At 40.8% G+C, this 25,292-nt stretch overlaps 3 protein-coding genes across 9 annotated transcripts; 2 read left to right on the forward strand and 1 right to left on the reverse strand.

The window, feature by feature from the left end:
- The first annotated feature begins 955 nt into the window (after positions 1–955).
- csgalnact2 (chondroitin sulfate N-acetylgalactosaminyltransferase 2) lies at positions 956–9,154 on the forward strand. Of its 3 annotated transcripts, none has more exons than XM_067609560.1 (8): positions 956–1,082; positions 4,158–5,085; positions 6,031–6,247; positions 6,409–6,510; positions 6,611–6,789; positions 6,892–6,986; positions 7,112–7,193; positions 7,280–9,154. In XM_067609560.1, the coding sequence occupies exons 2-8, from the start codon at positions 4,434–4,436 to the stop codon at positions 7,570–7,572; spliced, it is 1,620 nt and encodes a 539-aa protein (XP_067465661.1). In that variant the 5' UTR covers positions 956–1,082; positions 4,158–4,433; the 3' UTR covers positions 7,573–9,154. The 3 variants fall into 3 exon arrangements, with proteins under 3 accessions (XP_067465661.1, XP_067465663.1, XP_067465662.1); XM_067609562.1 differs by lacking the exon at positions 956–1,082 and adding an exon at positions 3,738–3,810; XM_067609561.1 differs by lacking the exon at positions 956–1,082 and adding an exon at positions 3,819–3,935.
- On the reverse strand, positions 6,023–18,823 carry sec23ip (SEC23 interacting protein). Of its 4 annotated transcripts, XM_067609556.1 has the most exons (19): positions 16,560–16,839; positions 15,251–15,759; positions 14,880–15,087; positions 14,507–14,700; positions 14,105–14,194; positions 13,894–14,014; positions 13,452–13,541; positions 13,220–13,361; positions 12,648–12,856; positions 12,451–12,548; positions 12,148–12,309; positions 11,866–11,961; positions 11,589–11,765; positions 11,342–11,497; positions 10,961–11,063; positions 10,179–10,361; positions 9,926–10,094; positions 9,484–9,574; positions 6,023–6,159 (listed from the first exon to the last, which is right to left on the reverse strand). In XM_067609556.1, the coding sequence occupies exons 1-18, from the start codon at positions 16,690–16,692 to the stop codon at positions 9,493–9,495; spliced, it is 2,922 nt and encodes a 973-aa protein (XP_067465657.1). In that variant the 5' UTR covers positions 16,693–16,839; the 3' UTR covers positions 6,023–6,159; positions 9,484–9,492. The 4 variants fall into 4 exon arrangements, with proteins under 4 accessions (XP_067465657.1, XP_067465659.1, XP_067465658.1 ...); XM_067609558.1 differs by lacking the exons at positions 6,023–6,159; positions 16,560–16,839 and adding an exon at positions 18,751–18,823 and having other exon boundaries at positions 9,092–9,574; XM_067609557.1 differs by lacking the exon at positions 6,023–6,159 and having other exon boundaries at positions 9,092–9,574; positions 9,926–10,088; positions 16,560–16,841.
- Positions 17,276–25,227, forward strand: mcmbp (minichromosome maintenance complex binding protein). Of its 2 annotated transcripts, XR_010931309.1 has the most exons (17): positions 17,276–17,463; positions 18,818–18,909; positions 19,033–19,173; positions 19,313–19,354; positions 19,454–19,543; positions 19,669–19,807; positions 19,988–20,133; positions 20,349–20,446; positions 20,529–20,701; positions 22,032–22,155; positions 22,279–22,396; positions 22,649–22,814; positions 22,966–23,099; positions 23,832–23,999; positions 24,332–24,420; positions 24,770–24,950; positions 25,110–25,227. XR_010931309.1 is itself a non-coding variant. In XM_067609559.1 (16 exons), exons 1-16 carry the CDS (start codon positions 17,391–17,393, stop codon positions 24,894–24,896), a joined length of 1,920 nt encoding a protein of 639 aa, XP_067465660.1. In that variant the 5' UTR covers positions 17,276–17,390; the 3' UTR covers positions 24,897–25,227. The 2 variants fall into 2 exon arrangements, 1 of the variants encoding a protein (XP_067465660.1); XM_067609559.1 differs by having other exon boundaries at positions 24,770–25,227.
- Positions 25,228–25,292: the final 65 nt, after the last annotated feature.

Raw genomic sequence — 25,292 nt, forward strand, 5'->3', positions numbered from 1 at the left:
TAAAATATGTGTAATAAAAACTACATCCCTCATCCCTTTCTTCTTCTTCTCTTCCTATATCAGGACTTTGATCATGGTATAGTTTTGATAACAGTAGATAAACACCTTTCTATCTGCTGGTTGACTCCTTTGTCACTGAAACACTAAAAAACACCTGTCAAATAAAGAAAAACTGTCTAAAATATTGATTAAAATAGCTCTGTGATAGCCTGCTGACCTATGGTGGTGTCTCGGTGCTTTCCACATGCTGCTTGCTCCTGGATAACCTCCAGACTCCTGCCAACCTTAATAGAAATTAATAAAGGAAATGAATAAAAGAATGACCAAAAATAGAACCTCGTGGGAACATTTCCTGGTTTACACAAGTCCACAGAGTGACAACAGATCCCATGTTTGAAAATTAAACAAGCAATCTGACTCATAGAGTCCACTTCAGGGGTAATTCAATTCAAAAGTTGTCAACCAGTGTATCGTTGCAGATAAGATGGTTGTTTCAACAGAACGAGAAACACAGAACAGGACAAGAAAAGGTGGTAAGAGGAAGAAAAGAAATATACGGGGGCTTTTTCATCTTAACTCTTATTATTATTTTTATTTTCTTTACGTTGTGAGTTCTATGTTGTTAATACTGTAGCACTTTAAGTTTAACTATGAATGAAAAGCGCGGTACAAATTAAATGTATTATTATTATCATATAATATTAAATTACTGTGAGTCATTAAAAGAATAAAGCTTCTTTTAAATGAAAAGTTGTTCTCAACAAAAGTTATTCTGTAATTAATATTTACAAGAAACAACAACAACAATAATTATGTAAATAATAATGTAATGTAATAATGATGTAAATAATGTTTCATTAAAAATAAAAATGTTATTATTATGAACACGGAGCTTCAGCGTGTTTGATGACGACACTCACTAGCAAAGCTCCTATTGGTTAGTTGTTGACCGGAAGTACATTGCGTCCCACTCTTTTCTCTTTGCTCCGTGGCATTTTGTAACACAGGCAGCCTGCTGCTGTTGGTTTCACACCAAACCCTCAGCCGTGAGGACAAGCAGAGATGGAGACAGACTGGCCGAGGTGAGTAGTTGGTTTTACAGTATGAAACCTGTTTAGTAGACTGTGTAAGGAGACATAAAATAAGCTGAAAGCGGAGCGGAGCTGCGAACATCGCTAAGCTAACTGTGGAACCGAGTCCACATCCGGTCAGATTGTTCAAAGTAAGTGAAGGACAGAAAAAGCTCAAGTTTGGACAGATGTCACACTTGATAGACCATTGTTATATTTCAGAACAACTCTTATACACCAAACGTATTTTTTTTCTTTAAGTTAAGGATTTTTATTGAATTTTATAATAAAATAATCCAACAACAGGAAACGAAAAAAGAAACAAAAATACGAAAAAAACAGGCAGGTAACCAGACAGACTGATATGAGAAAGGCAGTTATCTGGTTACAATAATACATGGCAACAGTTACAGATGTACTGTTCCAAACCATCAGAGTCAATGTTAGGCTGCTCCCTCCAGACATACACCCACTGAATCTGTCCCTTTGTTCTTTAACCAAATCATTTTTCCAGTTCAATCTTCCAAACATTTGTTCACATGCAACAGTTTCCATCATTTGTTCTCTCCACGTTTTCAGTTTAGGAGTTTGAGGCTCTTTCCAACATTTAAAAATCAACTGGGCACAGGTTATTAAGCCAGTTGTTAATACTTTAAATGCACATTTACTCAACTGCGGTATTATAGTTTTGTCCCTAAGGAGACATTACTTTGGTGGTACGGACAGTTCACACTAACCATACACCCATATGTCCCAGAACATTGCTCTATAAAGTAGAAACCTGTTTGATATTTCCACCATAAACTGTCTTTAATTAGACCCATTTTATTGAGTCTTGTTTGGGTGTAATAATATCTACGAAGCATTTTATATTGAATTAATTTGCCTCTGGCTTCTCTGAAATATTCCCCATTGTTGGAAAAAATTGCATTCATCCAATGAAAACACACAACTAACTGGATGTGTCATGATTCCTTGTAAATTTATCTAGATGTGATGATGTATGTGTGAGATTATTTCATTCATAGCAAGGTGAGGATGACGTCAGTGTGAAACCACAGTGTTAACCGTTACCATAGCTGTCAACCTGTCCTGTGTTACACTTTCTTTATTACAGTGCTTGGCAGCTAGAAAAGAGAATGTGTTAAGATAGATATGGGACATTATTTTAAATAACTATCTATTATGTCTAAGTGGAGAGAGTATTTAATGTGACTAGCGGGAGTTTCATGTATGTTTGTCTTTGCATGTGAGGGTGCTGCACACAAGTGAGTGAGCAGATCCTACACTGTCTGGTTGTATAAATATTCAAGCCATGTGAAGGCAGAGCTTCATGTTTAATGCCACTGATGTTAAAAAGCAGAAATCATCCTAACTAGTTCAGACCACTCAATCCACCAGTTACATGCTCTCTTTCTCACTGATTAGACTCTATGACCATGTTTGTGTCTCTGTACTTTTGGACCAATATACACACCATACAAAAAATATGACTTCCTTTTTGGAGCTGTGAAGGGGCCACTGTTGAATTCTGCACAGAGATAGTCCAGAAAGCAGCTCGTAAAATACAGTTTCTGTTATTGGTTCCCCCTTTTCAAAGTGGTTAAAAACTTTGAGATCAGCAGAATTGGTCCTTGGTGAACATTTCTTATGCCAGCAGTTATCATTCAGAAAATGTCTCAAGTAATGTTCTGTTAGATTAAGTTATCATTAAACTGCCGGATTTCTGTGTGGCATCTGGCATTAAACTCTCATTTTCAACAGGGAAACACAACTTGGCACTTTGTGTGAAACAGTACTGTGTGCTTTGAAAAAGAAAAAGGAAGTGTTTAGGGGAAAAAAGTCAACACTCACTTTTGCTGTCAAGCTGCAAAGAACTGCAGTAGTTTGTTGAATTGGTTCCCGACTGTGGCCCTGTCGACTCAGGGCCCTGCTGGTTTTCATTATAGCCGTCTTGGGACTGATTTACACCTGGGAGGCCAGGTAAAGGCTGTGGCTTTCAGGATAGAAAAACAACGTCACTTTGTGTTGTAGCTTCGACTGCATGATCTTGAAGAAAGAACTGTGTGTGGTATGTAGTGGATAAGATTAGGTGTAGACTCTACACAAGGCTAAGACACACTTTTACACTTATTTGTTTACATATTACAGCTCTGTTGTGCAACCACTTGATTCAATTGTGTGCTTGTATTTTGCTGTTCTTGTGTTTTTCTTTTTATGTTTGCTATTGTGTTTTATGGTGTCTGTGGAAAACACTCGGCACTCCCAGCTTGAAAAGTGCTAAAAATAAAGACAAGATGATGCGGATTTCTAGCCTGGTAACAAGTTACTCAGATGAATGTGGAAATGTTTTCAAGTCCACAAAAACAAGTGAAGCTTACTGTTTTAATTTTTTATACATCTTGCTATGTGGACAGCTGATATGAACACATATAAAGTTGACAAGTATGGTGGCTGGCCTTGTATGAGATCTCTTTAGCCTGAAAGTCACAAGATAATTACAACAAACAACCTTGAACAATGTGGTTGTTGTGTATATTTTCATCCTGTCGCTCTACAAAGTGCTTCGTGGCATTTTACTTTTTGTTATATAGCTGTTCTGGAGAGTGTCGTGCTTTTACTTTGAAAGGAAAGCAGTTTAACAGGAAGTCAGTCTTCGGTATCTTGCTGCGAGTTTAGCTCGCCCACCAGTTTTCCTGTGCTGTTGTTTAGCAGCCGTGTGCTAGCGAGGGCAGTTCAGGTGCAGCTAATTCCTGTTGTCCTTGTTTGATCTGTAAAATATTCTCAGAAGGTTGACACACATTGAACATGTTATTACAGAAAATTGTTTTACTCATTTACTGTGAATGAAACAGTGACTGGCAGGTTGGTTAATTACTAAGGGTGACTGAATGGTGACATAATGTATTATCTAGTGTTATTGTCTAAGTAGGGCCTATCCAGCTGGTAATCTGCTGATCACCAATGTTTTAATCTTAACCGGAACTATTAATCTGAAAGACTTCACAAACTGCTCCGTGTATAGTAAAAATAATATAATATACTAAAAACTTTGATCTCATTGTAGATTTCTGTGCTTCTCCGTAGGTGATCATCTCATGGATTTACACAGGACCAATGTATGAAGACGCTGACACATCGGAGCCAAGAAACAAGACCTTCACAGCAATATGACAGGAATGAAAGTTGACAGAAACCTTTGAATGCCACACTTTCTCTTGCTACAAATATGCTCAGCAAAAAATTATAAAGGGCCTTCAAAATCTCTGAGATGTTGTAAGTAATGTGAATAAGTGCATCTCAGAGGAGATCAGAGGGGAAAGGGAATGCAGAGTTGCCAGCTATAGCTTGTATGTGAGCGTGATGCCCAGGCGGGGGTTGCCGCTCCAGGGCCGGGTCCGCTGGCTCTTCCTGGGCCTCTTCCTGCTTCTGGTGCTGCTGCTGTTCGCATACCTGCTTGAGTGCACCCCTCCAGCAGACGTCAGCCTGGTCCTGCCCGGGATTGCAGGCGAGACCTATGGGAAGGAGTACTACCAGGCCATGCTGCAGGAGCAAGAGGAGCGCCACCTGAACCGCGCCGCCAGTCTGAAGCGCCAGATTGCTCAGCTCAAACAGGAGCTGCAGGAAATGAGTGAGAAGCTGAAGCTCCTGCAGGACAAGAAGGAGCTACCTGGGGTGCAGGGCTTGGCCGAGACTAAAGACCAAGAGCCAGGAGATCTACTGGAATACCTTCACTCTCAGATCGACAAAGCTGAGGTCAACACCGGGGCGCGCCTGCCCAGCGAGTACGCACTGGTGCCCTTTGAGAGTTTCACCTCATCCAAGGTATACCAGCTGGAGATGGGCCTGACGCGGCACCCGGAGGAGAAACCTGTTCGCAAAGACCGTAGGGACGAGCTGGTGGAGGTCATTGAGGCTGCGCTGGACATCATCAACAACCCTGATGAGGAGGACGGCGTAGAGGACGACATGCCAATGCAGAGACAAACCTACACAGAGGGTCACTTTATTGAAGGTAAGACCTGCACTGCCTCACCTGGTGAACAATGACTATAACATTTGAGCTTCAGTGTTTCCCACAAGTTGAGAATTTACTTGTGGTGGTGGGTGGTGCTGCATGTGACAGGCGGGTTCAGTAGCCTCATAAACTAGTCAAAGGTTTATGAATAACTCTATTTATTGCTATCTGAAATGATATAATTTTGTTTCTCAACAGCCTATAGTCTGACACTTTCATTGTTGTAAGAGTTTGCATCCTATCTATAGTGCTCTTTGGCTCTCTTCATCTTCTTGGCGCTTAGGGCTGGAAATCTTTGGGAATCTCACAATTCGATTCTGAATCAGAATCGATTCACGATTCAAAACCAATTCTCGACTGAATGAATAGAAAAGGGGGCACTATTTTCAATCTCTTGCTTGTCTCTTGGTGTACTTAGTCCACTAAAATACGATATGAAACATAGCTGGCAATAAAGATAAATGGTCCGCAGCCTTTCTATATTAAAAACTTAACTGCATTAATTAATTAATTAATTAATTTGAAAGAATCTTACAGTCTCCTGCCTGTATGAGAATAACAAAATGAGGGGGAAGTGAAGTCAGGCGCGGACTTTACCATTAAGCAAGGTAGGCAACTGCCTGGGGTCCCCAGCTAAAAACTATAGTTGGGGGCCGCAGCTATATATTTATTATGATGTTTAAATATGAAAAATATTGAATTATGTTACTATTTTAACTCACTATACCCAGAAATAACTTACAAAGGGCCCCCAAAGCACTTAAAAAAATACATAACTGTAACTTCAGAGGATAACATTGTACCCTACATTTATCTGACAGATAAATGTTACTGGTTATGTTGCAGATTCAGACGTTACTCACGAATTATAACAAATAAAATATGATTTATTGTTATTCAGTCCAGCAATTTTTTTTTTCTTCATATTGTCTTATTTGGCAGGACTATACAGGACAGAGCGAGACAAAGGGTCGCTTTACGAGCTCTTCTTTGCCAAAGAGGATTCCAGCAGCTTCCGCCACGTCACGCTCTTCAGGCCTTTTGGTCCCTTGATGAAAGTCAGGAGCACATCTGTAGAAACATCAGGAATGATTATTAACATCATCGTGCCGCTGTCAGGCAGAATAGAAACATTCTCACAGTTCTTACACAACTTCAGGTGAGTTCATCCGAAACTGTTGCCGTTTATCAGACGTGACTTGGCTTGTTCACTTCAAATATGCATTCAATAAACATATCAGCCCAGTTTTCATCTGTGTTGTGTAATTAGATACAACCTTACAATGTGTTGTAATTAATTTGAAAAATAAATATCCTCAGGGAGGTGTGCATACAACAGGACAGACGAGTACACCTCACTGTGGTTTATTTTGGGCAAGAGAGCCTGCAAGAAGTGAAGTCATCTTTGGAAAGAATGTCAAGGTTTGTCCCTTCACTGAGAAAGAGCTTTTCATACTCTTGTGCTACTTTTGTGTGCAACGTGTCATGGGAATTTATTTCTACTGCATTTGTTGTTTATCAGGGAGGAGAGCTTCTCCAATTACACTCTGATACCAGTGGAGGAGGAGTTTTCCCGGGGTCGCGGTCTTGATATTGGAGCCCACGCCTGGAAGAAAGGCGACGTCTTAATGTTTTTTTGTGACGTGGACATCCATTTTACGCCAGAGTTCCTCAACACCTGTCGTCTGAACGCTGCTCCAAGTACGTTTTTACGTGTTGATCAGATTTATTACCATAATAGTCGTTTTGAGCTTTTGTGTATGTGGCTGAATTTACTCCAATTTGCTTAATTCTGTTTTGTAGACAAGAAAGTCTTCTATCCAGTGGTGTTCAGTCTGTACAATCCTGCCATCGTCTACGGAAATTTGGAGCTGGCTCCACCCATCGAACTCCAACTGGTAAGGACTGAAAGTTCACATTCATCTCTGAGTAGCAGACAGATGTTTTGTCATTTTTATCTACATAAATATAACTTCAGCCAAACATCTGGTGTTGACTATCATAATTGAACATCTGCTCTTAGATTCACAAAAAAGATGCTGGATTCTGGAGAGACTTTGGCTTTGGAATGACGTGTCAGTATCGCTCCGATTTCCTAAATATTGGTAAGCACTGACTATTCATTTAATAATATTGAACAGTATCATTAGTGTTTGAGTTTGATTGAACTTAATTTTATTTTTTCTTCCAGGGGGTTTCGATCTCGAAGTGAAAGGCTGGGGTGTGGAAGACGTCCACTTGTATAGAAAGTATCTTCGGAGCGACCTGATAGTGATCCGAACGCCAGTGTCGGGTCTCTTCCACCTGTGGCACGAGAAGCAGTGCGCGGACGAGCTGACACCGGAGCAGTACCGCATGTGTATCCAGTCCAAAGCCATGAACGAGGCCTCACACTCTCACCTGGGTATGCTGGTTTTCCGCGAGGAGATCGAGGCTCACCTACGCAAGCAGGCCTTCAAGACTCAGAGCAAAGCAGAGGACTGAGCAACACTCTGCGTATCATTCCAATGTTACGACTGTGAGGTGCTGACATTATCAATGCACTACAGCAAAGACATGTGTACATGGATCCTCCTGCATTTCACCGCACAGCTGTAGACAAATGAATGTACAAAAAACGAACAACTACATTGACCAATGTGAATCTTTTCAAGATGGTACAAACTCTTATTGAAGACCTACAGCAGTATCAAACACAACTAAATGATCAAATTGTTAATAACTAACCTGCTGAAGGAAAACTTACTCATGTTAAACAAATATCTCTTTGATTTAAGTTGACTTTGTACTTTATATATCGACATCAATTCAATAAGCATGCAAATATTAACTTGGGAAACACAACTTCTCATTAAGCAATCCTACACAGCACCTGACTTTCAATCAGTTTCTTATATCAACATATTCACACTCTGCTGCTGCTTCACTACTTTTCACTGCTAAGTGTTACCTCAGCCAGTAGATTTCAGCTGTTTCAGATGATTTCTGCATTCCAAAAAGTATCAAACACCTTCAAATACAACCAGCTGTCGATGTTAGCAGTGGCTTTTTAATACAAAAAAAAAAAGTTACAAAAGGGTAAGAAGTCAGCTGTTGACAAGATGAAAAAGAAGTTGCACTTTCCCAAAATAGAAGTAGAAATGCATCAGTTATTAATAGCATCCTACTGAAACCATCAGTGAGTTGAGATCAAAGCAATTTACAATCTTTCAGTTTTCTACAGTGTATTAGTGTTTATGGAGCCATACTGTTCAGTTCGTATTATAGTTATAGGTTGTTTCAGACTGGCAAAGTGGTAAAAAAGGGACCTTTTTTTATGTGTTTAATGTGACAATCGGTCACTATCTTCCTTTGCTGTTGACAGCTTCAGTTTATCAGAGAAGCATGTTGATTAAATAGCTTAAGAGCCAGGAACAAAGATCTGCTAATAGCATGCAGCGCTATGATATCAGGTCTATGTGGACCAGTATTATTATAAATAACAAAGACTTCTCATTTATGCCTGATGAGAATCACTCGCAGCACTATTATTCAGAATACTGGACTGAGAATGAATGTGACAGTCACTCTTGTAAATACTTTTCTAATATTTCTTTGTTTCATACATGTGAGTTGAATACTTTTGTCGTATGTGCCTACATGCTCAAAGTAAATGTTGAAGAGATTGTTTTGAAAGCTGCGTCGACAGCTGTAGAATTGTTAATTTAACTCATAATGAGAAAGCATGTTACAGCTGATCAGTCACAGAGGTACTGAGTCAGAAGTTAGAGATGTAATGTGGATGAGTACAAAGTTGTCAAATTCTTAAATAGAGCAAACAAGAAGTGCGTTATTTTGTCTCAAAAGGAAAGCAGGTCAATCTTGCGTCTCATTCTGTACTGTAATTATTTTTAATCAATGTTTTTGCAGATATTACAGCTTTTTGTAGATACAGTCTGCTCATCCTGATGAAGAAATGTTACATGTCTTCCTCTCAGCAGAACACAACAATTCAAACAGGAAGTACTTGTGCAAGGAAATGATTTATTTTGACATGGCCATGAAATAAAACTTATAGAAGGCTGCATTAACGCTGCTATGTCATTTCTGCTGTTAGCATTTATTAGATGATACATACAGTATTTCCAGTAAACTTGACCAGTTCTATAATTTATACTATAAAAATGTAAATATCAAACAAATCAAGACACTTTTAATCTATCAGCTCATTCATATTTTTTCTTAATTTAAGACAAATGGGATAATACAATTGTATTATTCATCTGTATACAATAAACTACATGAATAGAAAATAAGAGGAAAAAAAATAGAAAAATCATAATCAAAATCCAGGAAAACTGAAATGAAATAAACCAAATGGAAAGTTTCAGACGGGCTTATTTTCATCTCAGGTACCTGATTGTATTAATGTACTGGCTGTTCTGGATGGATCCCCATGGTCTTGTAGATCTCTTTAAGAATAAGCAGAGCTGTGTCTTCAGATTCCCTAAAAAACAGCAAACATAAAAATTCTTATCTAACATCTCGCAACAGTATTTGAAACACCACACTCACAGAGAGAGTTCCTGAAAATAAGTAAAGAGAGAAAACTGCACAACAAAATAATGCTACCTTATTATTTATAGAAAATTAGCAAATGCTGAGAAAATTCACAATTGAATGGAACAATCACTTAAACGTGAACTATACTGTAGCTTGTCTGTAGACAAATGGTCTAACAAGCAGTAGTGATATTTTTCCTTATGTTACAATTGTAAATTGACAAAGGGATTGACTTTAAAACTTTACCATGAATGTGAAGAGGTAAAAATCTTGAATAAAATGAAGTGCACTGTACCAGTAGCAGAGATGACTCTGGAGAGCAAACAGGTACTCGTTGAAACTCTCGATGGGCTTCTCCTGCAGGACGTAGTCAATGCGATTCCCTCCGTTCAGCAACCCGATCTTCACCTGAGGCTCCTCTTCTTTCTGTGGCTCGGGGCTCTCTGAGATCTTTTGCTCTGTGACTAACCAGAAGAATTTGATCAGTCTCACACAATACAGAAACAGCATGATCGGAGCAGCTTGTCGTTCATAAAAGAGAAACTCACCCTCCTGCGCTTGCTTTTCCTGTTCTTCAATCTGATTGGCCACCATAGCCAGCTCGGCCTGGAGCTGAGCAGACGAGGTGTGAGCGCGAGCAAAATCATTGAGCGTCTGCCAGGCGCTCCTCAGGGAGCTGATAAAACCATGTTTGAGGTCAGAGCCCATCCTGGTGAGACTCTCCTTCAGCTCTGAAACACAGAGAGATGTGTTACTGAAGACATCTGCATTAAGAAGCATTTAAACATTAAACTGATGAAGGTTTTTCAATTAGAACCAAAAGCAATGTCTGCCATGCCACTATTCATCTATGCAGAGAAAAATGTGTTTAAAAAAAAAAAATCTAATCATAATTTTATTCAACCAATGATTAGGAACAACACCAACACGTGTCCTTATTGCCACATTAAAATTTCAGTCTAAAAAAACAACCAACAAGAGGAACGTCAGCCGGCAACAACTTCATTCTGACTTTCAGCTTACATGTTGGATCATTTCTCTGCAGAGGCTGTTGGCTCTAATATTGCACAGCAAGTTCAATGTAAGAATAGTTTCTTTGTATTTTGCCACCACACAAATTAGAGCACCCCACCCATAATGGGAGACGCCTGAACTGAGGACACAACATAAAATAACACTTCACAGCAATTCAGTTTAGGCTCTTAAGAAGAATTGTGACTGTCAGCATTTAGTATTGACTTTAGTATTGACATACTTTCATTTTCTTGTATCTGGGGTGATGCAAGCAGTAAATTAAGCAGAAATAAGAAGCAGCTTTTGAGTGTCATACCAAGATGAAGCCTTTTCCTTCCTTTGTGATGTGGGACCAGAACAGGCTTCAGTTCCAAGTCTGGTATTATCAAGGGCTCAATCCTGTACGCCACTGGGTCCAACTAAAAGAAAATGAGTCATAATGAAGCTATCAGCTGGCAGTGCATAAAGTGACTCAGCCTCTTAAGCTTCATCACAGTTTCATTATATCTTTCATTATAGTCAAATATCTTGTACAAGTCTGAAGAACAAGCAAGTATTTATTATAGGGAAATTACATGTTGACTGATTATGATTATGTATAAAATGACTTTACACACTAGGCCAAGTGGGTAAATATGTTTTAGCAGCTATAGATTAATTAGTCCTTCAGGATACATAATTTGGAAGAGTTGCCTACTGGATGGTAAATATTGAAGAATCCCTTGCACGTTGGAAGCTGGTACGTCTCTTCAATCCTCTCCAGGCCTCTGACTGTCAGGAACATGCCAATTGGAGAACCCAAGGCAAAGAAATTCATTGGTTCAAAGTCCAGAGCGTGGTAGATCACTGACACCTACAGAGCAAAACATGAATAGTTATTACTCAACTTTCAACGTCAGATCAGTCAGCTTTATGATCACCTTTAACAGCTCAATGACGTGTACCTGTCCAGTTCCAACTTCAAAATAATTGTAGTTGACGTGGATGGAGGAGACGGTGTTGCCCACAGGAAGCTTCTTCACAATGCGATCAGGGAGAGCTTCAGCTGCTTGTGGGGGCGCCGCAGCTTGACTGACCTCCTTGACCTCTGCTTTCTTCTCCTGAGCTGCCTGACGTGCAGCCTGTAAAAATGAAACCAAGACAAAGACAAAAAACAGCACATTAGTCATCACTTTCACCGTCAGCCTCATTGATACTCAAAAGACATGTCGCCAAACTTACCTGCTTATTCACTCTTTCTTTGACAAACTTGGCAATCTTTTTCCTCGGACCCAGTGGGATTCCCATCTCCTTTAGGTCCTCAATGGTGCACATGAGCTAAAAGAAGATGAGAAAGGGACAAAATAAAACAACCAGCTCTATCTGACAAGAATGATATGTGAGGAATAACATCAAAAAAGCCCAAGATGTTATCACATTACCTCCAACTCAGATATTAGAAATTAAATATATCAGCTTGTCCCTCCATGACTTTTGCAACAACCAATTTTCATACAAACTTACAAAAGATTCAATGTCGATCTTTTCCTCGTCAAAGGTACCCTTGTACTCAGACAGGCCCAGATGTTCCAGCACAGCAGAAAGATCCTCAAACTCCTCCCCGTCTTCTTTGGGCTCCTCTTCCACAGCTGGCGGGCTTACAGTCTGTGTAACAGGAGCTGCCACCTGATTTGAGAAATAGAATTTACAATTATTTATTGCAGCATTATTTTGAAGCACATCAGCACTCTTTTTCAACTGATTAGCTGGATAATTGATGACATTCTACTGTACATATGAACTTAATTCAGTCAACTGGTATATGACCTGTTTGGTGTCTCCATTGGCAGTGGGCATGGTTGGCATGGCGAGTGCAGGAGAGCCATTCTTCTGATTTGAAAGCAGGTCAAAGAGAATAAGGGAACCTGCAAGAATAAAGGAGTAAAACTCAACATCTTTCTGAAAACTAAACAGAAGATAAAACATAAATCAAATGTGTTGACACTAATGAGCTGGTTTATTACCTAAGCTGTGTCCGGACACTGATGTGCCTCCTCTGTAGTCTGGGTTCCTCTTCATGAACAGGGCATAAAGTCGGTTAATCTCTAGGGCAACTGTGTCCATGATAGTCTGGCAGTAAGTGGGACTGTTGTAGAAGAGCACGTCTAACAAAGTCTCATTTGTAAAGTGACGTAAACGTCCAGTGCTGGGCAAAGTGATTTTCTTTATCCTCCTACAAAGAGAAAAAAAAGTTAATTAATCAGTTAAGTCTATTACGTCTTTCTGTATGATGAACTTGATGTGCTTACTGAATGAATCTCAACCAAATAACTGACATTTCCACACACAGTATTTCAATGATTGTAAAGACAGTCCAATAGGTTCCCATTACAGTCTAAATAACAGTTATTAACAAAACCAACTCAGCTGAACAACAGTGATAAAACTCATTTTGTACATTTAGTTAGACTGATGTAACGTCAAGCAAATGTTCCTGACATTATAGGTATTATGAGGGAACTCAAAATGCTTCTCTATTCTGTCTGGTTTATTATTCCAAAACTTTCAAAGCCGGTGGGATCCTGCCTCTCCTCACCTGTCCACCCCTGTGGCGTCTCCATGTAGAGCCGTGTGCCACTGGACAGGTAGGAACTCCACCCGGCTGATGGCGTGATCATCCAGGGATTTCTTAAAGTGACTCTGCAGCAGCTTCAGTGACACATTACGGAAATCGTCCACTGAGAACACAAGGATTTTACCAGTTTATTTCAAAGGGTACACAGAGGGTACACAAATACTGGCAAATGGTATGATTGTTTTGTACTCACCACACTCGACCATGCTCCTAAACCTCAGGTCACACACGGGGCCAATTCCATGAACCATGAACACAAGATGATCCACCTTGGGAAGCTCACCTGGAAAGTTTCATACAGTAGAGATGTTGAATTTTACGTTGCTCACTGATCTTCAAGGTCAGTAACAGCCCCTCACAGTGAAATCTGACATAATTTTCCTTCATAAAATTGACTATGATAGCTAGTACTTCCTCTAATGTCCTTTGAAATGTCTCATCTTACTTCATAAGATTCCTGACAATTTTCTAAAACTACTATGGACCTATCTGAGGTTGGATCAGTGAGCTTAAAGTTTATTTCCATGTACATTGGGAGACTAAAACAACATAATACAGACTGAACTTCACAGACCTTTTTCCATTAGTGCCTACACTTAGACTAAATTAGTTTGGGTAAAGAGGAACTTGACTACCATCAGGCACTTCATCATGGTCATCATCAATCCCTCTCTTGACCACTCTGGGCCTGGTCTGCCCATCCTGAGTTGTGCCCCACTCGTCTGGTATGCAGGAGGGCTGAAACTGCACAATCACCTACAGAGCCACACAGAACAAAGCCTTATCACTTATTAAATCAAACTAATCACAATACCACCACTTAACACTAATCAGACTAAGGTTTACCTTTGGATTGTGCATGACAATGGTTTCTCCTGACGGGAACTCAAGTCTACGATGCCACTGGTTGGTAGATACGGCTTTCTTATATTCTGCCTGGAGTTAAAAGAAACACATGTATAACTTAGCATTAAGAGCTGAGATTATCTACCACTTCAACTGTGGTGTCATTTAATCAACAGAGATAATGAACATTCGGTCAAAACAGAAGTTGATGAAAAAAAGATATGTTTGACTGGAACATAAAATATGTTATAACACATTTTAAGTTTGGCTGCTCAGTCAGTCAACTCAATCTGGCTCTCAAAAGTAGTCGTGTCAATTTTATTTATATAGCTCAAAATCACAAATTAGCCTCAAAGTGCATCACAATATCTGTTTCTGTTAAAATGTAGTAGTGAGACAAACCTCCAGCTTGTCACTAAATTCCTCAGAGTAAGGGATAAAGCGGCTGTCCGTATCCCCTTTGTAGAACCAGGAGCAGCGCCGGACCTCTGTGTTCTCCTCCTCCCAGTAAACAGCACACCGCATGCGGTCATAGAGCTGCACGTCGTAGCGCCCTCCATCTGTGCGCACGATCACATTTTCTGGGTCTGGTTGAACTGGAAGAACAAAGGGCCACAACAACAATTTCAGAGCAGATCAGAGTTTCACATCATTCATTGTAATATACGGACTTTGATTAGTCTAGATTCACTGTGTGAACACCAACACTGACAGAGTTAGACGTTCAGGTTTGTGTGGATAACATCATTCACAAACGTGTAGCGTTTCATATAACCTGAGTTGTACGTCTCCTCTAGCTGAAGGGAGTCGATAATGCTGAAAGGAAGCCAGACGCTCTTTGATTCCACTAGCTTGCAGTAGAACCAGTGTGGCTGAACTGGCTCGTAAACATTGTAGTTGTATTGCATCATGGGACCGGCAGGGACTATTGCTCCAGCAGTGGTGGGTGGCGGTGGAGGCGTCTGAATCTGTGTAGGTGGAGGCTGAAGAGAGAGGAGAAAACATTCAATGTGCTGATTATCAACATCCTCTTCATTCATGATGGTTACATTTTAGACATGGAGCTGTTAACAGTCCTTTAACTTAATGAGTTAATCAAGAATCTGACAAACACAATCTGACAACCACTGATAAGCTTTTATTTACATTTGTGAATGTGGGTCCTGATGGTGGGAATGTTTGTGGCGCAGAGCTGAGAGAGTAGGGATTCTGCTGAGGTGTGTGGGTCGGCGGCAGGATCTCTGGAGCTGGAATATAAGGACTGGCTCTGCTGCTGGTGGGGGTGTGTCGGTAGGGGTTATGACTCTGTGGCTGCATCTGGGGAGGTGGTGGGGTCATCGAACTGGGGGGAGGAGTGTGACGCCCCATCGGGCTCTGATAAACTGCACCGCCAAATGCAGGAGGAGCCGGGTTCATTTGTGAGCCTGGTGGCAGTGGTGGAGGAGCCATGCAGACACTGCTGGGAACAGAAACTGGGCCTGTTGTCATAGGAGCTGCTGACAGTGCTGGCGGCGGGCATGGCGGCTGGCCAATGGCCGCGAAAGGGTCACTGCTGGTTACTGGGCTGGAGAAGTAGTTGAACGTAGAGGGGGCTGGTCCATTCCCAGAGGTCTGACCCAGAAAGCTGTCTTCCTCTCCAACATCAGTGGAATCATCTGATGGACATGAAAATGGAAGTGAAACTTATTTATTTGACCAGTAAGCACATTTATTTGTGACAGCAGTTCTGACAATCAACAAGTCGATTCATTGTTGAATCATTTCAACTCTGTATAGTAGTGAATCACCACTCTGTAAAGCAGATACATTTTACGAGTAGATTTTTTTAAAAGTATTTAAGTGAACTCAGACAGAACGCTGTAGCCAATTTAAAGACTTGATAGAAAATGTAATGTTGATATAACTCCCACAAATAGCCATAGATCCTCATCATGTAATGAAACATCAGACAGGGGACAGTCAGACCAAAACACACCACTGTCAACAGGGGCGGACTTTACCATCAGGCAACGTAGGCAACTGCCTGCGGCCCCAACAGCTATAGATTTAGTGTGATGTTAAGATATGAGCAATATTGAATTATGTTACTATTCTGACTCATTGAACAATTGAATGCAGGACTTTTGCAGTACTTCAACTGTGCGGTGTTAATAGTTTTACTATTGATAGTTATTAGTTTTACTTGAGAAACAGTTTTGTGTACTTTTTCTACCACTGCCAATAATAAAAGTGAAAATAAAGAAAGGCAGAGTTTGCCTGGAGACCCCAAATCACTAAATCCGCCCCTGACTGTCCGTGTTAAACTGACCTGTCTGACAAACATCTGACAGCTCAAACACACTGTTTAATTCTGTTTTTATTTCCTTCAGGCTAAATAACAGCTGACAGCAACCCGGCTAGCTAAACTAGCTAACGACACGGTTCGGACGTTTCCTCCGTCCGTATTTCATCTTACCTCCTGACAGCACCGCCGGTCCAGTGGCCTGACTCACCGGCATAAAAGGCAAATTAAAGTTAAACTCCGGAGCGGCGCTGAACAGTAAATTTGCACTCGTATTGGGAACATTGTTATTTTTTCTATCTGCCATTTTCCCCTAAAATTACACGTAGCCACTACCGGAGCAGGCAGGCAGCACACGCTCAGTTCGCCACACAGATTTTCCCTCTAGTACTGATCTGTAAACATGAACAGCAGGTCAACACGCGTAAACACAGCGGACACAGTGTTTGTAGATCTGCGGAAGTCACGCAGGTCATTTGACCCGCAGTTCGTTGGTGGTGGCAAAAACAAACACGCTCGTGCTCTACTGCCACCCACATGCGAGAGTGGGTCACTGCATGGTGGTTATTAATAGTTTCACATTTAATAATAATAATAGATTGAATTTGTACCACATTTATAGTGAAACTCAAAGTACTACAGTATTAATAACATACAACACACAATATAATTAATTAGTTAAAATAAGAAAATGTATTTTATATGAAAGAGTAATTTCATATGTAATGAACGTAAATCAATTTCACTAGAACATAGACTGTCAAATAAGAATGAAAGCACCCAGCATGTTAATGTGAATTAAAAAATAATCTGACTAGTATGACAGCTCCGCGCTCCGGTTGGTCTCTATACTCAAAACAAACGAACTACTCGCTTCCGATCGGTGACGCAACTTTCCCGCCCTGACTCCTTCTGTCTCTGTCTGAGAGGAAGTCAACAAACTACTGTTTTCTCAGAGGTTTTACTGGATCTGTTTTATATATTCCTGACGCCTGTCACCGGCAAATGATGCCTTCCACACACGACTGGATGAACTCCTGGATTAGCAGCCCGCTGGGCGTCATTGAAGGGATGTTTGGTAAGAGACACATCTTGGTAACTAGCTAGTTAGCTTGGTGGCTACGTACTATGCTAGCTGCCATGCTTCTCACATGTACCTGTGTGCTTTTCCTATCCTCCAGAAGTAGCAAATAACACGTTTCTGAGCGCTATTATGATGTTTTATTATGCTTTATTGTCGCCTGCGCCCCACACAATTATTATATTTAGTTACAGTAAAAAGTGCTGGCTGTGCAGTTGACTAACTGTGTGCACACATCTAAACTAAAATCCACAACATAAGGCATCTGCAGGTCCTTAGTGTGTAAGTGTCCTCAAACTCGTTTAAAATGGTCTTAACTTCTCTGAATGCATTTCGGATAGAGATATATGCAGTCTCTGTGTCCTAAATGCAATTTCAGAGGTTTTGAAACTTTGTGCTTTTTCTGTGTCAAGATATGAAGGATTTTCGTTCAAACTCCTTTCATCCATTATTGTTGTTATTATTATCAAAGCATAGTTGTATATCCTCAAAGACAAAGCTCGTCAGATGACTCCTGAAAAGTATTAACCGTATGAACCTTATAAATTAAATAATAAATAAAAAAAATAAAAACCCTGAATACAGCAGATAGTTTTGTAAATATGTTTTGTAAAAGTCATCAACGTGAATTATTTTCTCACTTATTAATAAAGTGGATAATATCACTCTTAAAGTAATATTTTTTATTTTATACTTTAATTATGTTGGCAATGTGGCAAAAATACCAATTTCTCTTTCAGAGAACAATAATATTGGACTGATAGTAACTAACATTGACAACATGAAGCTATTTTGATGCATTTCTAATAAATGTCTCTTCTTTGTATGGAATTCGTCACACCACCACATTTACAGTTAGTTTTCTGTTTATTCCAGGCTTAAATTTATGATCAAATGCATCTTATTTAATGCACATATTTAGAGCTGCAACGATTAGTTGATTAATCGATTAGATACCAACTGTTAAATTAATCGCCAACTATTTTGATAAACAATTCATTGTTTTGAGTAATTGTTTAAGAAAAAAAGTCCAGATTCTCTGATTACAGCTTATCTTGTGAATATTTTCTCTTTTCTTCAGTCTTCTAAGACAGTAATTGAATATTTTTGGGTTGTGGACAAAAAAAGACATTTGAGGACGTCATCTTGGGCTTTGGGAAACAGTAATTTTATGGAGCAAACAACTAATCGATCAGTCGAGATAATAATTTACAGATTAATCAACAATGAAAATAATTATTAGTTGTAGCCTTACTAATATTACACGATTGATAAATTACTCACTGCTATTTTCAACGCCAAGGTTTCCTGTCATTATAATGATCTATCCATGTTCTCGTTGATATTTCAGCTGCTTCCCAGGACAACCCGAACTCTGGATGGGAGGCCAAAGCAGTTGAATTCTTCAAAGAGCAGCTGAAACAAAAAGACGCTCATACTGGGGTAATGAATCCCTGAGATTCTTTCCGTGTGTAAATTACACTGAGATGTAAACCTGTAAACCTCAATGTTACAGCCTGTTTGAGCTCACTCTTGTAAATAATTAATATGTTCATACTGATCCAGGTTCCATCTATGAACGACATCCCTCTGCACTACCTGAAGCCCAACAGCCTGGTCAAGTTTCGCTGTTTAATCCAAGACATGTTCGATCCGGAGTTCTACATGGGAGTGTACGAGACTGTCGATCCGTCTACAAAGGCTAAAGTGAGCACTTCCTCATCCTCTCCTGTGCAGCTATTTGCATAAACACAGTCCTCTCATTTGTCTAGCGCTCGTTTTTTGCATTTGATAATGTTTTATCCCGTATCATATCATCTTAATTTTACTGTCTGACACACCCCAGGTGTTGCGATGCGGGAAGTACAAAGATGTGACAGAATGTGGGGTAAGTCCTCCTCTGTTCAGTCATTCATGTGGCCCATAAATGTCTCAATTCAGCTTCAACTTTGACAATAACGACACTGACTTTTGTGTTTATCTCCAGGTGGATTTTCACTCCAAAAATACCGTAACTGCAGAGAGACAAACTTTCTACTGTGTGCCTATTCCTGGAGAAAATCCCTGGGTGAAAGAGATATCCTTACTATGTCCAGTTTATACCATTCCTACCTGATGGAAGAACTTCTCAAACAGGAGACGCTTAAATGTGGATTTTATCATGTGTCATTCTCTGTCTAGTTTTCCTTAATTCTGTCGCACAGCTATGCCGGCTCCAGTCAAGCAAGAGTGGTTCCTTCCACCTCGTATGTGCCAAGTAGACAGAAACGCAGCTACGAGGAGGACGACGACATGGACGACATGGACACGCAGCCGCAGAAACAGAGGGAGCCACATACTGGTATGAGCTGCTAGCAAAGTTATGTGTATTTATTCTGGGTAAAGGTAGGAAACTACTGACTGAAATAAGATGGCAGGCAGGACTCCTGAAGTGGATTTGGCATCATAAATGATCTAACACTAGAATATCCAAATGTGGGCTTTTGCCATATATGTAAACTGCTCCCCCCTCTCGCCGCAGGTCCTCAAAGTCCCACAGAACATCACGGCAATGGCGACTGTAAGCGGCAGGAGACAGAAGCTCCTTCCAGCCAGACAGCATCTGCCTCCCATCTCGACCTCAACTTCCCCCTGCCAGGAGAGAAAGGCCCGTCATGCCTAGTCAAGGTATATTATCCATCTATCCATCTCTAAAAGTGTTTTTTATACGTTTTTTTCTTTTTTTGCTTTAAACTTGACTTTTGACACAGTTATTGATGGTGGATTTATGTCAAATCAAAGGTTTGCTCTGAGGTTTCATTTTAGAGATGATACCTAATTTATCAGCAGACATTTCAAGTGTAGAAGAGGAGTTATTAAGTGATATTATTTGTTGTTGGCAGGTGTACGAGAACTGGGACAGCTTCAAACTGAATGACACTCTAGAGGTTTATGGGATCCTGTCTGTCAGTCCGGCTCTCAGTGCTCTGGCAGATGAAAAGTGAGACATTTAAATTTGTTTGCTTTCCCTCTGGTGGTGGTGATCTGTGTGTTTGTTACTCATCCCTGGCTCGTCCACACAGGGACGCCTCCTCATCCATCGTGGACCCTACAGAGTGCATGGAGACGGCAGAAGAGCAGAGAGTGCACTGCCCGCCAGCCTCGCTCGTTCCTCGCCTCCACATGCTCTATGCCAAGCCACTGTCACACAACAACCCCCTGCTGCCCTGCGCCACCTTGGAGGACAACAGCGCCTGTAAGGGCAGACAGTAGAGTTTATATTTATTTATCCTCCTTGTGTGTCACTGTAAATGCCAGTAGTCATGAATATTTCAACCTCATTTATTGCACTACTATGTTTCCAGGATAAAAAAAACCCAATATCCAAGCCCTGTCCAATCACACTGTCAGAAGAGATCTAGCGAATTTTTTACTAAAACTGCTGCAAATCACCATCAGGGGGACACAATTTTGCACACAATTCAAGTGTGCATTCATTCCGCAAGAGGAAGACTGTATGAGAATGTTATTTTTAAAAAAAACTGATATTGTCAGCTCAGCAAACGGATCAGTGATTAAATGTATTTAAAATAACAAAAATTAAACTTCTTTGACTAGATTATGACAGTAAACAGAAATATTGTAAGTGTGTGTCAGTGTAGTCCTTTTGTAATAATAGGCAAACGCAATTTGACTGTTAAGTGCTTAAAAAGAGACACAGATTCTTTTCTTGAGCTGACATGTAAAGCCTAATGTGAATCCAGCAGCACTGCTGCAAAAGATGAAAAATGTCAGCTGAGTCAAAATCATCATAAATCACTACATTGAGCTCTGTACCCTGTCATGCTGTATTACACTGTGTGGATACTGAACAGTGAACAATAGCCAGATAAAGCTAAAAATAACTGACAGTCAATGTCAAATGCAACCTGGATTTTGCCAGAAGACTTAACTTGTTATGCTTACAACTGTTTTATGTACAGTGACTCTAATACCATTATAGTGTTAAGTATGCATTTGAGTTATTTACACAAATAAATGCAAAAGCATTAATTAGTCTGTTGACAGACAATTAATTGACAATCCTGATAATCGGTTTATCGTTTAATTCAATATCATCATCTAATAAGAAAAAATCCAAAACACTAGCTTGTTTAAGCTTTCGTCTGTTTTCTATGAATTTAATACCTTTTTGGAAATCTTAGACTATAAGTCAGACATAACGAGCACTTGGAGATGTCCTTTGACTTTTGGAGAAACTATTAATGGATCATGTGAAAGAATATAAAAACATCAGTTAGTATTTTGATGTTCTAGCATTGCCGGACTCTGTGCCACACTAAATCCAGCTCTTATGAAAAGTCTGCTTCAAACAAAGAGGCAAAAGAAACCTTAAGTTATCGTGTCACTCTCCAGCTGTGTTGTAGAGAAGCACAAAAAGGGGTCGTTAACGGCAAAGTTCACGTCTATTGTGAAGCGTTCCGAGAAGAGGAATGATGTGAATGTTTTCCACTGTAAAGATTTCAAAGCTCACATGTCAGTAGTTGCTGTAGGGGCTCATTTGACCTTTTGTCCGTCCTCTTCAGTTTTGTCTTCGACCCTGAGCGAGATGGCCTCCGTCAGGGCAGAGCTGCTCACATACTTCACTCACGTCCTCCTGGGAGATGTCCTGGCTGCTGAGTACCTCATTCTGCATCTCATCTCTGACGTGTATGTGTCAGTCTGATCTGTAATGCGTAATCAGCGACCTTGCTTCCTTTGTTTTGTTGCTACATGCTAAACCCAAAGCAGTTTTTTCACAAGGATTTAACTTTGTGCTTGATTTTCTTGTAGGTACACCAGACGAGATGTTCTCCCACTGGGGAAATTCACCCTGAACCTGAGTGGCTGTCCTACTGTCTCCTCGTACACCGAACGCCTCTACCAGATCATCCAGCAGCTCGTGCCTTCTGTGAGTGAACTTCACTTCAGGCAACTGCCAGGACTATTACTTCATTTTTGGGTTTTTTTTTTTGCTGCACTTCATCTGCAAACCTGTGAAAGAAAATGAACCATGAAATGTGAACTTTGATTTAGGGATGAAGTGTCTCCCTGTAAGTAACCAGGAGTACATGACAGTCTTGATTGAATATTCATGTCATCTCAGGAGACAGAGTATATTATTGTTGATAAAGGTTTTTCTTTGTTTTTTGCCACCCTGCAGTCGTACTATCTGGGGATGAGCCTCCAAAACATGAACCAGATGCGCTTGGTGCCTAAGAAAGACTATGTGGCCAACCGGCTAGTGAGCGGAGCCCTGCAGCTGGCCAAAAACACTTCCCTCTTTCTGGATGAGACCCAGCTGGAGCAAGGACAGCTGGACACAACAGGTGAGGCTTCAAGAAACCACGAGAGGACGACAGAGACCCTCAAACTCTGCATTAATGTCCTCTCTGCCTTTAGACACTGTTAGTTACCAGCATGAGTTGACTGAGTTAACACTAACCCGATTGGATCTTCTGTTTGTGTTTTGTGCTGCAGGTGTGCGTAACGTTACGGCCCTGGGGAACGTGATCTCCTGGCAGAAGGTTGATTATGACTTTAACTACCACCAGATGGAATTCCCCTGCAATATTAACGTGCTCATCGCGTCAGAGGCCCGCTCGCTGTTGCCGGTGAGGACAAACAGGGATGAGGCGTGCAACCGCAAGGCGAAAACTCAACCCCACCACCCCTTAACACCCCCCACCACACTCCACCCTCCCCGGCCTGGCCAGGGAGGGGTAAGGTTTCCACCAGCCTCTCATGAGACCGAGTCGTGTCAGACGCTGGAGGTTGTTTCCAGCAGGCGTCACGCTGTCATCTCAGCCGCCATTGGCCAGTTATAGAAACCCCTCCAGCTGGCGGCTTTAGCCCGGGTCTCGCTCTGTCGCGAACAGCCCGAGGAATGTGCTGTGTGCTATTCCTGTGTGTTGGTCTAATGGGTTGCCATGGCGGCAGCTGTGTGCCACAGGAACAATCCTGGGAGAGGCGTCAGCCTCGTCCATGTATTAGGCCTGCGATGAAGGGCAGCCCGCTGTAAACAACTCCCAGGGTTGATTAGAAGTCAGAAGCACACGGCTGTGTTTACATTGAACAGATATTGGTTGACGAGCAGCTGAAGCTCCAACTGATCAGATGCTTTGCGGTCAGCTCGCTAAGGCTTTGCTCCTGCCTGGCATGCTGTGAGGTTTTGAGAATATGCCAAACCAGACATGCATATGGCATTACTGAATCACAGAGACAGCGAGGGCCTACTTTGCATAGCAACACCTGTGGAAAAAATATAGACATACATGTAGCTTTTCTAGGTCAAAAAGTTTTCACTGGTACAGTGTGAGTATGTCTCTCTGTCTTTGACCCCACAGTCAGACTGTCAGATACACCTGCAGTCTCAGGTCACCCTGGACCACATGGACGAGTATCTCAGCAGCATCCACATGCATCCACAGGCTTCATCACAGCTGAACAAGTTCCGACTCTACCTGAGTGTGGCCCGGCTGCTTGACTACAGTATCTCTGATGAAGTGACAAAGGTGAGAATAGTTTGTCTTCTATCTGCTTGTTGTAGCTACAAACATCCACATAAATGAGAAGTGAAAATGGACGAGCCCTAAAAGAAGAATAAGTGAACTATCTATCTAACCAATTTACAGAGACTAAATTTAGGCATCAATTTTTATTTTCTACTTTTTCATCACATTTGGAAGGTACTTTTTCATTAACCTCAAGTATAATAAGAATAAAGTGGTAACAGTTTCTTTCAGGTTAGATGAAGCTTCATGTATCCAGGAGGCCTGTTTGTTTTTATTGAGCAGTCTGCTATTAACCGTCCTTTAACTGCCTTTCCTTCTCATGGTGTTCTCAGTCAGTGGAGGATGACTTTGTAGATATGAGGAAGGACGACCCCCAGAGCATATCAGCTGAGGACCTCCACAGGATGCTCGTTGTGGCAAGGTGGGCTATGATTATGTTTATATAAGCTTCTTACTGTTTCTTTGCTTTTATGTAGCGAGTAATAACAGCAACCTGCATAGCACTCTTTTAAAAGGTTAAGTGTTAAATAAATGCAACAATGAGAGATTATGACAAACAGTGAAAATGCCAGATATGACATAAGCAGAGTGGTAATCATTTCATGGGTTAATTGAACTAAAATAAACCAAAAAAATATGTTTACTTTTGCTTTTTGTTTGAAACACTGCCAAATCTAAGAAACACAAACGTTACCACAGTATTGATGTTGTTGTTTCAAGCTGAGGTGTGTGTGTGTGTGGGATGTAGCTGACTGTGACTCTCTCATCAGGTTGCTGTCTCTGAGTCTGGGACAGACCTCTCTGTCCAGAGACAGCTGGCTGAGAGCCAAACACATCGAGATGCTGCGGAGGAGCAGGATGGAGCAGCACAAGTGTGTCAACGGCAACGAGCCGTGATCACACAGCAGGACAAACGAGATGGCTTTTTCTTTTTGATACCTAAAAAAAAAAGTTTGTAATAAAGATGCTTTTCATATGCCATTTAGTTCATGTTTATTTTTTACCTAACCAAGGTGCAGTTTAGATTTATTTTCACATAAAGGACTAATGGTAATAATGGCTTGTACATATAATAACATCTTAATGTGTCATTGTGCCTTAAATTCACAGCCTGCTGAGGAGTACATGCCAGCAGTTTCTGACAGATGCTGCAGATCAAGTTTTCTATGTTCATAATTTTTTAAAACTTCAAAAATATGTAAATAAAGCAATGAAGTCTGCAGAATTATTCCCCATGGTGCATTTTCCTTCCTTCCTCAGAATTCACTCAGCTAATGTTACCAGCAAAAGAGC

Source organism: Thunnus thynnus, chromosome 14 (genome assembly GCF_963924715.1).
Source record: "Thunnus thynnus chromosome 14, fThuThy2.1, whole genome shotgun sequence".
NCBI classification, from domain to species: Eukaryota; Metazoa; Chordata; class Actinopteri; order Scombriformes; family Scombridae; genus Thunnus; species Thunnus thynnus.

Coding starts and splice junctions, on each gene's coding strand:
- csgalnact2 (XM_067609560.1), top strand. CDS start 4,434: ATGCCCAGGCGGGGGTTGCCGCTCCAGGGCCGGGTCCGCTGGCTCTTC. Junction 6,790..6,891: donor TCGTCTGAACGCTGCTCCAA/GTACGTTTTTAC, acceptor TCTGTTTTGTAG/ACAAGAAAGTCTTCTATCCA. Junction 6,987..7,111: donor CACCCATCGAACTCCAACTG/GTAAGGACTGAA, acceptor ATCTGCTCTTAG/ATTCACAAAAAAGATGCTGG.
- mcmbp (XM_067609559.1), top strand. CDS start 17,391: ATGATGCCTTCCACACACGACTGGATGAACTCCTGGATTAGCAGCCCG. Junction 22,156..22,278: donor CTGCATCTCATCTCTGACGT/GTATGTGTCAGT, acceptor ATTTTCTTGTAG/GTACACCAGACGAGATGTTC. Junction 24,421..24,769: donor AGGATGCTCGTTGTGGCAAG/GTGGGCTATGAT, acceptor CTCTCTCATCAG/GTTGCTGTCTCTGAGTCTGG.
- sec23ip (XM_067609556.1), bottom strand. CDS start 16,692: ATGGCAGATAGAAAAAATAACAATGTTCCCAATACGAGTGCAAATTTA. Junction 14,195..14,506: donor AATTTAGTGACAAGCTGGAG/GTTTGTCTCACT, acceptor TTTTAACTCCAG/GCAGAATATAAGAAAGCCGT. Junction 13,362..13,451: donor TAGGAGCATGGTCGAGTGTG/GTGAGTACAAAA, acceptor TTGTGTTCTCAG/TGGACGATTTCCGTAATGTG.